The sequence below is a fragment of the Oratosquilla oratoria genome, chromosome 29 (genome assembly GCF_046742065.1).
Source record: "Oratosquilla oratoria isolate Oo_2021 chromosome 29, ASM4674206v1, whole genome shotgun sequence".
In the NCBI taxonomy this organism is placed as follows: domain Eukaryota; kingdom Metazoa; phylum Arthropoda; class Malacostraca; order Stomatopoda; family Squillidae; genus Oratosquilla; species Oratosquilla oratoria.
Genome location: NC_134805.1, coordinates 9,465,061 through 9,478,042, shown reverse-complemented (window position 1 = coordinate 9,478,042; position 12,982 = coordinate 9,465,061). Strand labels below are relative to the sequence as shown.

Here is a 12,982-nt window from a genome sequence, read left to right as displayed (position 1 = left end):
AAGAATCACGGGCATATTACGTGGGACTTATTTATATCTAAGTGGTTTACTGGGTGATGTTCCCAGCGTCTTTTCCATATGTTTAGCTAATGGGAGGACTAATTCTGTTCCTGGTGGCGGGGTATATGCACTGAAATGGGTTTATGCTCCCGTTCGAGTGGCCTTGTCGGCTTGTTAATTACAGGGGATGCCAACATGAGATGGCACCCAGCAAAAGAACACAGATTCCAAGCGGATGGAAACTTAGATGAACCACGAAAGGATTTTGAAAACCAGTGGGTGGCGGGAATTGAGTGAGGAAATTGCTTGTAGGGTACTTAGTGTATATGATTTCATAGTATGCAAGGTTGGGTGAGTTGTGGATGACACGTAGGACAGCAAAGATGGCAGTGAGTTCAGCTGTGAAGAATGAGGCGAATGATGGGGAGGGATCAAGATTTGTTTTAGTTAAGGATATTGTCGTGTAACCTATTCCGTGGTTAGAACGAGACCCATCGATGTATAGGTTGACACTTGTTGAATGAGTAGTTATGTGTAAAAAGAATTGTTGACGGATATCTTCAGTTGGTACTTAATTGTCATGGTGGTTAAGATGAGGCAGGTGCCATAAAAGCAATTAATCTTAAGGCTTGCTTGGATGTTGTGGGAAGAATTTTATCAGCAATTTCTAATGCAGACAGCAAATCTGCCATTATTTTATCATATGGATGCAGTATTATATAGGTATGTGTCAAATTCTGATGTAGTTTAGAGGTCTTGAATGGTGTGGGAAACTGGATTGGTAGGGGTGCTCTTGATGCAGTAAAGATATCTTTGTGACATCAGAGTACAGTGAATACCCAGGGATGTGTGGGTGACGGCTTTCTGCGTACAAGTTTTTTAGTGGATTGAAGGGTGTAGGCGTTGTGGCGGACTGAGGGGGTGGGGGTTTAATTCAGATGGTGAGAGGGTGAGGGGTTGAGTTGGGGATTTTCACTGCATAGATGAGAATTGGTGTAGAGATTTGTGTAGGAAATTATTATCTCGTGAAGGTGGTCTCTTTTTTGTGGTTGTTCAGAGGGATCGACTTACGGACTGTAGTGCTTCTGCGCACGTGACTCCTAGTATGATCATCCTGGTTCGTATTCGTCTTCGAATTTCCACGAATCTAACGTGTTTCTATTCTCTGATACAGAAGACTTCTTTTTCCAAACTGATACACTGTACAGTTTGAGTATGATGATGCAGGGTGATGTTGTTTGCGTTGTACACATTTCGCTGAGTCTGGCCATGGGGTATCATGGATGGGGCCGAGCAGTGCACACATACACCTTCCAGGCAGCGGAATTGTTGTCTATTGTGTCCAAAACACCGGCACCTGAAGGAACGGCGTGGGCATGGGTTGTATTTTTCTACTTCATATCTTAATCTAGTTAGGTAGATTGGAAGCTGTGGTAGACCCATCCTTGACTATGCGGTACAGTTTTGGTCTCCGTCCTACAGAATGGACATCAATTCACTAGAATCAGTACAGAGAAGAATGACCAAAATGATACATGAACTCAGAAATTTGCCTTACGAAGAGAGGCTTAGGCACCTTAACTTACACTCTGGAAAGATGCAGAGTGCGGGGTGATCTAATAGAGGTGTTCAAGTGGATTAACGGCTTTAACAAAGGTGATGCAAACAAGGTCATCATATTAAAACAACAGGGCAGGACTCGCAGTAATGGTTATAAACTCGACAAATTTAGATTTAAAAAGAAAATAGGCAAGAATTGGTTTACTAATAGGGTGGTCGACGAATGGAATAAACTTAGTAACCATGTAGTAAGCGCTGAAACTATCAGTTGTTTTAAGAAACGATTAGACAACTATGGATGGGGATGACAGGATGACAGGTGGTGATGGATACGGAGCTGCCTAGAGTAGGCCTTATGGTCTCTTGCAGTCTCCTTCATTCTTATGTTCTTATGATTGAAGGCACAGGAATGCAAACCCTCTTAATAGGATCGAGGTTGTACTCATAGACTGTGCTGCTTGGATCTGTTGATAACGCCGACGGTAGCGATGATTAAATCTTCTTTTCTCATCGTAGGCTGTTCTCGAGTTTCGAAGGGGGAGGGGACGTTCTTCGCTCTGCTCACGGGGAACTGTTGCGGTGATGGGTGGGACTGCAACAGAGGGATCTTGATTTTGAGAAGACCGTTACTCCCACTTTACTGTTAGGTAAATACCATTCGTGCTTCGTTTGGGTGATCTTGCTAGGGAGCGAATCCCCAGCAGTTTACGTTTATTGGGGCTACGTTTATGATGCCTTCTCTAGCCCTTACTCATGCGAGGCGAGTAGAGTGGATCCTGAATAGGGCTGCTCAGTCATGTTGGCTGCTGCGAAGATATGTTCCTATTTGGTCCCACCAGAGGGTGACCAACCAATGGGTCTACACCACATGTCGTGTGTGTTGTGACTAAAAGCTTTCAGATACAATAATCTCCTGCCCCACCATCATGCAATGTCCCCCGAGAGTTTCTGTTAAGTGTGAGAGTAGATGAACAGCGGCTGAATATATTCTCAGCCTTAGTCGCTTCCTCACTCTTGGCATCAACTCTAAGATGGGAGTCCCTAGAGTCAGCACTCAGAAGTGATGAAGGAGTAGTTGGTTTTCCTTCAGCCAACTTTCGAATCCCACTTCGGGATCTTGCCTCACTCTGCTTAGATACGAGACGATACGGGAATTGTTGCAAAGCATCAAAACGGGATTCATAGCGGGTAAGGAAAAACAAACGTCCGGTGTGTTTGTGTAGGTGTGTAGGTGTGTGTGTGTGTGTGTGTGTGTGTGTGTGTGTGTGTGTGTGTGTGTGTGTGTGTGTGTGTGTGTGTGTGTGTGTGTGTGTGTAAGTGTGTGTGTGTAAGTGTGTGTGTGTGGTGTGTGTGTGTGTGTGTGTGTAGGTGTGTGTGTGTGTGTGTGTGTAGGTGTGTGTGTGTGTGTGTGTGTGTAGGTGTGTGTGTGTGTGTGTGTGTGTGTGTGTGTGTGTGTGTGTGTGTGTGTGTGTGTGTGTGTGTGTGTGTGTGTGTGTGTGTGTGTGTGTGTGTTTGTTTTTGTAGGTGTGTGTGTGTGTGCGTGTGTGTATGTTTGTGTGTATGCGTGCGTTTTACTGTTGTAAAAGAAAATATTCACTGCGTCAAGTTTGAGTAAACATGACAAAACATATATGAACAGCTCTATCCTTACGTAAACCACCATTGACAATCCTGTGGCTTTGAACGCAAAAAAAAAATCCACTAAGACATCAATCCCCTTTACAAGAGGGGTGACCTAGTCAAAGCAAACTCCCACTCAAAAATACCCAGTCATCAGCCCTCCTATCTGGGAGCTTTTGCTGATGAAAGGTCCCCATACTCCACAATGCACCGGAATTTTTTTTATTAATACAATATATACGGGTGAAAGCTATCATCAGCCAATCCTAGAGGTCCTTCACTCGTCTGGCAGGCTGACAGATGTCGTCGTCAGCTGGGCCAAGGACCGTTACCGAGTCGGGGTCAGGTGAAGTAACGGCTCTACACCATAGGTGACCCATAGCAGACATTGCGTCCAGTGGCGTCTCACTGTAGGGGTCATTAAATAGTAAAGATAATTACATGACAGTTCCTGAGACTTTAACGTCCTTGTGTCACGGCAATATGAGCCTTATCGCCTTGGTGAAAACAGCTAGAGTGGCTTGCCATAAATACCCTGGAGTGTTCCTGATGTCATTCTCGTCATCTGTCCATGCCATCCACAAACAAACTAAAAAAAAAAAAAAACCTTAACGGCATCAACTCTGGCTCACGCTTACCAATCCCCACCATATCACCTACCGCACTCACCCCTTACCCCCAGATCCCCTGCACTCCCTCTCCGACTTACGTTCCTCCTTTTATTGCAGGTGAAGATCTGGTTCCAGAACCGGAGGGCGAAGGAGCGCAAGCAGATGAAGAAAAGGGACGAACTCTTGCAGAAGGAGAAGCTCGAGAGCGTGGCTTCCCAGTTCCACCCACACACACCCATGCCCCCGATGCCACCGATGTCCCTGGCCCAGCCCCACCCACAACACCACCCAGTGCAGCAACATCACCCTCCACCACAGCAACACCAACAGCCGCTGCCTCAGCAGCAGCCTCCGCAGCTGACGCCCAAACAGGAGCTGTTGATGGACATTAAGCCGCCCGTGGGTCTGGCCGGCCTTGAATGACGGTGCCTCGCCTCGTAACAGCCCCCAGAAAGCCCTCTCGCCCTTCTCTCCCTCCTCCTCCTCCGCATGCTCCCTGGGCGTCCATCAGGGGCAAAGAGTCTCCCAGCCTCCTTCTCACCTCGAGAGGCTACCTGAGCGCCTTCTTCTGCCTACAGACGCCCTCCAACTATAGTTCTCCGTAGGTCTTTCGCTTGCTCCCCCGTTACCTTCGAGCTAAGGGGATGGTACTCCCAGAACCCTACGTGTCTGTTAGTGCCAAAGGCTCTTCGAACCCCATACACGGCACTCTTTGGGCACCCAAAAAGGAGACTGGTACTACTTGGGTGTTTGGGAGGTTGAGGACTCATAAAAAATAAAACTGAGGACATCAAGGCCTTCAGAAGAGGACGGATGGATACCAAGTGACAAGTTGACGAGACTCTGTGACTTTGTAGGGGCCTTATCGATGGCGACTCCTGGTCAGAAGAAACTTTCCCAGAACGAAGCACCCGGAGGGAAGGAAACTGGGTCCTGACAATCTAAGTATGAAAACACAAGCAAAACAAATACCAGTCGAAAGAGAAAATACAATTCCACTACAGACGGCTGGAAGACATCATACGATTGTCAGGTGATGGCATTACGATTATTCAAGGTTTTGTGATCGTGTCAGCCACAGAAGCGTTCTGAGATTAGGTGTAATATTTGCAGCCCATCTCTCCGTTGCGCCAGAATTGTGCAAAGGAGCCAGAGTCTTGGCAGACCTAGCCTGGACCGACCTGTCGAGATGCTGGTTACCACGTTGAAGCGACATTACGTCATAACGCCAACATTATGGGCCGAAACAGCCAGGGAAAGAAGAAATACGGAACACACTTATACCCCAAGATAACGAAGTAACCGTTCATCAACAACAAATCGCTAGTTTATACGCCAGTGCTGCCAAGATCTAGAAATAGGTTGAACCGGTTCTAGTTGTGCAACATGTTGCCGTGGGGCGTGCGATGGAGGTGGGTTAAGTGCCCAGCGACAAGAACTGGCTGTCATAGCGACACACACTCTCCACCAAGGGGCAGTCCATATTCAGAGTTCTTTCCATCAGTCTGCCCTTCCCACGTCCTCTCTTACGTGGCTGGCCAGTGACCTCTTACACCTGCACACGAATCAAATCTTCAGGAACGACAAATAACTTTGCCGTTCTTTGGAAAGGCAAAAGAAAAATGTCCACGCAAGGCTTCTGGAAGAGTCTCCAAGGCTCATGTGGAATTGCTGCTGAAGGAATGCTACGAAAAAAAAAAGTGTGACGTCACGAGGCTCACAGTCGGGATGCCAAGAAACCGGAAGTGATTATGTTAATGGGAAAGAGTGTAATTAAGCATTTAAACTGTACACGGGATGAAACGTCAGCATGAACATGGAAAAATAGTCCCATCCCAAAGGAACAGAAAACGTAGACCGAGTGTTTATAATGATCGAGAAAACGGTACCCAACACATGGAACAACACAGACGGATACAATGTAAATAATGACATGTAACTATACATATATGCGTATATGTATACATATGCGTATCACACATGTCTGTGTGGGTGTCGCGTGCAGTGTGTACGAAAACAAAGCATGTTGTATATTATTATTACGAAAATAACGAGCTCACGACGACAAATGTTTTGACGTGGGCAGAGATGGACAAAAGTAATCCATCTCTAACCTGACCCTTCTTATCCCAGTGATCTATCCTGTTCCCCAACCATCCCTTAACACACCCAACCTTCCCTTCCTTGCCTCCTAAGGTCCCCTATATTTTGTACATAAACCCCCCCAAAAAACCCACCCCTTGTACTCTCTCTTTCTATTTTTGATATCCATATTCTCATACCTCTTCGTCTTGTATCTTCCACTCCATTCCTAAACCTCCCTCTTTATCTCCCAGTTCATTCTTCCCTCATTTTCACTCTTTGTCATCCTTGTGCTTATTTACTTAACATCCTTTCCACCCGTACTTGCTCTTTTTTCAGTACGCTTCTCTTTTCATCTACACCTTCCCGCCTCCCTCTTCCTCTTTATTTCTCTTCTAATCCTCAAAACACTTAACCCGTTTGTCATCCTTCCTCTGCCTCCTCCCCTTCCTTCTCCCTTTCCCCACCCCTTTATTTCTCTTCTAATCCTCAAATAACTGAAAACGTTTGTCCTCCTTTCCTCTACCCCCTCCCCTTCCTTCTCCCTTCCCCCCACCCCCATCAGTCCGGCCCAGAGGTCCCACGCTCTCTCCCTCCCCTAGAGGAGGAAAGCGAACGCATGGGCACGAGGAAGAAACCCAAGGGGAACAATGAAGCGGTGTCGTGCACCAAGATGACTGTGAAATGGTGTTTAGCACCTCAGTGTCTCTTATGTGTGTGTGTGTGTGTGTGTGTACAAAGAAAGGCTGTTAGAGTTATTGTATTAAGCGGAATGCCGTGGCGACACTGGCCGGGTTTCGTGTCGAGAATGGTGATGGTTGTCGAAGTCCAACGAACTCATGACTGCACTGTAGTTTATAAACCGTATTCTGGATCGTTCGTCGATGGTCTTATGGCCCCTCGACGCCTTCGGAAGCGTTGCACGACGTTTGCATCACGTCACTCTCTCAACTGGAGCAAGTGACGTCATCAGAGAATACGTCATCAATTTCTCCAGAGAGAGAAGGGGCATGTTAAAAAAAAAAAAACGCAACGCGAGGTTCCCGTCCGTTGGTCTGGTGAACATGGGCGGGAAGTGTGAAGGGTTCTTTTGAACAGAAAATAGTTGAAGGACTCTGTGAGGAAATCACCGAGTGTTACGTCTTTTAGCTTCTCGAGCTCGCGAGGTGAAGCCACAATAGTTGCCGAGGTTTATACATGAAACGTGAAGGTGTGGTTCAACGCCCGGGAATTAAAATTTCTCCAGCCATGTTGTGTGACACGTGCTCGACAGAAAAACAAAATGGCAGGGGAGACAGAAAAGTGAGATGAAAATGAAAACCCGTTTAGTGAAATTAACAACATTAGTGAAATGACCAAAATACAGCAGAGACGAGACTGCAGTATCAGTGATAGAATATTTCCAGTCGACATTTCAGAGACATTTGCTGAAATGTACATCAAAATCTATCCCTCCTGCGGAAACGCTAACTGACCGCTGAAATACAAAATAGGTTCCAACATCAGGGATTCAGACAAACCGGACAGGTTGAAACTGTGACGAGTAAAAATATGTATAATAATAATAATAAGATATCGCCTGTGGCACCACGAGCGAATCCGGATCTATTAGGGCGGTGACGTCATGTCGCCAGTGAGAAAAGGCGGGAACGAGAGTGGCCATCGCAATGTGGAAGGGGGCAAGTTCCTCTACTGCGTCGGGTGCATACCATACCACACCCACACTTCGCAGGCGACGGTGGAGTGGGGGAGGAGGGGGAGGGTTCGTTGACGTCATGTATTGCATAATTACATCAGAAGGTATCTAACAGATTGGGAGTCACGTGGTTCTAGCCAAATTTGAAGCTAACGATAGAACATGTTGGAATGTCCTACAAAATTACAGATTGGACACATAAAAAATATCTACAAATATAAAATAATTAAAATAAAGAAAACGATAGTGTATTAGCAGTACAAGCCGATTGGGAAAAATATAATATGCATCCTAAATCTATTCCAAGTTGTCCCAGGACATTATGTATACCCCTAACTTTATCCATCCTTGAACGTTTTGCAGTAAACTCCCTTCAGGTCTTGTTTGTGAATTAATCATTCCTCTTTGCAATTCCTACACATGTCCATCCCCTCCCCCGGCCTTTGCACCACCGCTGCCACCAACGTCGCATCCGTCGCCACCTTCTCAAACATTCCAGTTTTGTATTCACGGCGCTGCCATTGCCGCCTCCAACGCCTCTGTCATGGCGGCCCTAACTGTTATATTTCTGCGTATCAATAAGAATCGATCGCATCAAGTGTTTTATTTCATTCCTTTGTTTTTTACTTTACTGATCTGGTTGTGGGCTTGCTCATAACACATGCAACATCTCTCAGTGATGTTTTCAACGTTCAATCTTTCATGGAGCAAAACAACTTTTAGTTCTCTACTAGCTCTTGCCAGACGACTCGATGCTTAGCAACCTTTGTCCACTGGTGGTCTAAGCTCTTACCAAGGAGGGAAGGAAAGAATGAAGAAAGGAAGGATCGACTGGTTAATGTAATGGTCAGTGATTTACCGAACTGTCTGGCGCCGCTGCCATGTGTTATATTTCTTGTACTGGTCTAGTCAAGACTGTTTATAGTTTGGCTAGGAGTCCTACTTTTGTTTCAGTTGTGAAGGGATGGTTGATGTATTGGTGTTTGTTTGTGTGTATGTGTGTGTGTGTGTGTGTGTGTGTGTGTGTGTGTGTGTGTGTGTGTGTGTGTGTGTGTGTGTGTGTGTGTGTATTTGTAGCACGTTTTAGGGTTCAGATGAGAGAGTAGGTCGTTGTCACGGTGAGTTACATAGACTGAGCATTTTAGTAGTACGAGTATATATGGTGCTGCCATGGAAGCTCCGTATTTTGTATCAAAGTGGGAGTTGCTGACAAGTCTAAATAAACACCATATGTGAAGACTGAGCCTTTATTAGTGCGACATTTCACTTTTGTTACAGCTTTCCAAGTACATAGTCGTAATACACAGTGACTCCCATCCCTCCCTTCCCCTTCCCCTTTATTTAATCTCAGTCATCTGTATTACGACTGTGTACCTGAAAAAGTTATAACAAGCGAAACGCCGTACCAATAATTGTTCTGTCCTCACGTGGGGTTTATTTCGATAATCCCGCATTGTAGAGTTTTTGAGGTGATACACGAGAGACTCAAGGTAGGTATACTTCCTCCATTATCTGGTGACCCATAGGATGTGACCGGCAAAACCAGCAGCGTTGCCACGCCTAAACCATCTCCAAAGAAAACGGGGAAGACACAGTTTTCTTTATATTTGCATGTATGACCGGTATAATTAAAGTGACTGACAAAGGATGAATGAGTGACCCGCGCACCTGTGACTCAGCAACCCAACCCTCCCAACTCCACGGAAATTCCTAGGTTGGGAGCCGGGGCAACGTCACCTGACCTGAGATGCCACAACGTTTAACAAGTCTCTTCTTTTCTTTACATGTATAACAATTACTCACATCACCTACCATTTAATGAAAAAATCAATATGCATTTAGAATATTTCATGTTGACATACTCGGTGTAGTGGATAGCTTCCGGCATATGCTGAATGTTTTGATTCAGTACGTGACAACACGGCAGACAACACCTTGTTGGTCACGAGATAATGGAAATAGTATAGCACCAATGAGGGACAGCAGATTTTCAAAGTGACCAATATTCCTGAGGGATTTACCTCCGGTCTTAAAAGAACGGTGTGTGACTCTGATCCGTATGGATGTCGATAAAGACCTTAAAATACCAACTCCATAGAAATTTGCACCCAGTGCAGAGTTAGTGGAATAGGGGCAGGTAAGTTAGTGCGAACGACTGATGAGTGATGGAGAAAGTGTGTCACCGAGTGGACGCCGCGAGATAGTAAGCGTACAAGAGGGAGACCAGACAGAAGGTGGAGAGACGAGATAGAGAAGTTTGCAGGACTGACGTGGCAAAGGTTGGCACAGTCGTGAGTCGAGGAATGTTATGAAGGAGGCCTTTGTTCAACAGTGGATCTGGCAACGATAACTGACTACGGTAGAGTCATCTCTACACTTCCAGAAGAGATTGTGACCTTTCTAAGGTATAAAGAAAATACCTTCAAGAAATTAATACTGAACAATCCATCACATTCAAGGAAACATGCATTAGAGAGAACCTTCTGCCCATATAATCTCTCTCTCTCTACATATATATATATTATATAATATATATACATATATATATATATATATACATATATATATGCAAAGTAGACCACTTGGAAAAAGGAAACTAACGAAGCGGAGCGCTTTCGTATATTACATCACTTGTTGCACTGAAGATGTAATATACGAAAGCGCTCCGCTTCGTTAGTTTCCTTTTTCCAAGTGGTCTACTTTGCATAAGAGAACACACGTACCCGTGTTCTTACGAGCATATTTACACACACACACACACACACACACACACACATATATATATATATATATATGTATATACATATAAAGAAATATATATATATTTATATATATATATATATATACATACACACACATACTACAGGGAGCTATAGAGGAAGTTGGTAGGTGTAGAGGTCAAAGGTCTTTGTCATGTCAATCTAAAACGAGGTGGGGGGAGGGAGGTGGAGCTGGAGTGGGGAGGGAGGTGGATAGGGAGGGTATGTCGAGCACCACGACATCGCAAAGCCGTACTCTCCCTTCTCCTCCAGCCTTGTGGATCTTCTCTAAAGATTTCCAAGATTCGTCCACTAAATTCTTACTTGAATTCGAGAACAGAGCAACCACATAAAGAATAATTGGACTAATGGGCATACGTGTCCCAGTATAAATACAAACAATATATCGGAAATATTCAAAAAGGGAAGATTCGCAAGTAACAGTGAGTAGCCCTTTATACATATTTATAAAAGGACAAGTGCTGTATTTTAGTATTTTGTCGGAAATATCGCACCAAAGAAATAAGAGTCGTAGAGGTTTTAAAAGGAAGATTTAAAGGTCATTTTTTTCCAAACTTTAATCAGAGTAAATAAAACAAAAAATTGCCGACCTACCCCCACGAAATATTTTTGCTATTGAATTTAGGCAACAAAAATGCTATTGTTCAACTCGGAATAAATCGTCTGCAGTTTGAAAATAGCTTCGGTTCACGTCGTGAATCTTCGGAAGTGTGACGTATTAGTTCCCAAACATCTCTGCTTAATAGCTGTGAGACAGTTTAGATCATAATTCGTTCATTTTTCTCGCAGCAATTCAATAGATTCAATTTTTAATAATGGCGTGTGAATAGCGATGTTTGCCTACTCATACGTCACGCTTCCGAAAATTCCCGACGATAGCCAAAGTAATTTCCAAAGTGCAGACGATTTACTCATAGCTGAAAATTAGCGTTTTTGTTCCCTAAATTCAAATTTAATAGCAAAAAATTTTCGTGGAAATAGTCGGCATCTTTTTTTTTTTCATTTACTCTGCTTGGAGTTTTGTTAAAGTGATCAGCATTGTTCTTTGAATGGAAATATTTTTCATAAAATACTGCCGAGTGACTCAGGACCGTAGGGGTGTCACTACATTTCTAAAATGTTGACTAAATAAAACATACAGTAAATAATATAATCTAAACAGGGACTACTGTGTTACACATAATGTATACTAGTTCGAAATATTTACAACTTAGTATAACCCGTGACACTAAAAGGCATCTGATGTTTCTAAGACAATGCACGGTGTCGAATTTGTAGATTTGTTGTTTATACTAATATCAATATTATTTTTGTCTGAAAATATATGGTCCAAATTATCCTGTAAAATCCTAAGTTTGTCTCTTAAAAGAGGGAATGCCCCATAGTGAAGAAACACCACAAAGATTAAATAAAATTGTCTGAGAAGGAGGTAAATGCGCCCGTGATGTTTGTGGTGAGCTTTTGTGGTTTTGTTCTGGCCGATCAACGTCACGCGATTTTATTCAATTCAGACAGAGGGGGGAATATATGGAATGACCGTATAAATGTACTAACGTAAAAGTTGAAAGTAAAAATATTGTAGCCTACTGAATATGTACATCGTCTTAGGTACTTTTGACTACCTCTTCATACGCTTTGGTACTACGAGCAAAGAAATGTCATAAAAGGACTAAAAGAATAGCCAATTTCTTGGCTAAACAATAGCCTTTCATCCCTTTCCAGTAAAACGGACATTTTGATGTAAGTATTTTGTTTTATCTAACGATTTTAGACAAACCCCAACCCCCCGTCGTAGTCTCAAGCGACATGACGTCACCGCTCTCTTCACCCAAGGTATCAATTTACAAAAATAAATTCCTAAATTATAAAACAAATTGACAACATTTAAAGCAAGCGATAAAAAAGGACCGACAAACTACTTTAGGCTTTTCATGTTTTCCTTTAACTATTTCACCTTACGATGGCGTTCGTTTATGAACTAAATAGACTGGATTTGTGTCAATGGTCTAACTATCGGTAAACATTCGTATTCAGGTCAGTGCACAACCATTTCCCCCGACTTTCAACACCGCTCCAGACCATTTAATTACACTTCACTTTTAAACAACGTTATGTTTCACTGCCCATATCCCACTATATATACATACGTACATACATACATACGTACAGACATATATACATATACATACTTATATACGTACATACAAGCATACATACGTAAATACGTACGTACATACGTACAAAGGATTACAAAGGCAGAGCATGCCGACAGGAGACCTTTTGGTCCTTAACTAGGTCGGATGCGAAAAAAAAATAATGATAAATAAATTAAAGAAAAATAAATTAAAATTATAATAATATAAATAACAATAAAATAAATCAATGAATATTGATAGTTAAATAATAAACAAACATAAATAGTAAATAATAGTAAATTGACAGATAACGAATAGATAAAAATCAAGCAAATAATAAACAATAACAAACATACATACGTACGCACATACATACATACGTATACAAATGCATTTCTCCCCTTGTAATTAGGGTTGCCTAACTATATTTTCCCGGTTTTATGTGGCCGACAAATATGAAAGAGATAAGTGAATCCCTACTCCATTAATTTTGCCCCA

At 43.2% G+C, this 12,982-nt stretch overlaps 1 protein-coding gene across 2 annotated transcripts in view; it reads left to right on the top strand.

Moving 5' to 3' along the window:
* Positions 1-8,134, top strand: part of LOC143040590 (uncharacterized) — a 170,998-nt gene extending 162,864 nt beyond the window's left edge. For both annotated transcript variants that reach the window (XM_076211683.1, XM_076211682.1), the window contains one exon: positions 3,909-8,134. In XM_076211683.1, coding sequence (XP_076067798.1) covers positions 3,909-4,214 — 306 coding nt within the window. In that variant the 3' untranslated portion in view covers positions 4,215-8,134. The remainder of the gene's footprint in view (positions 1-3,908) is intronic.
* Positions 8,135-12,982: the final 4,848 nt, after the last annotated feature.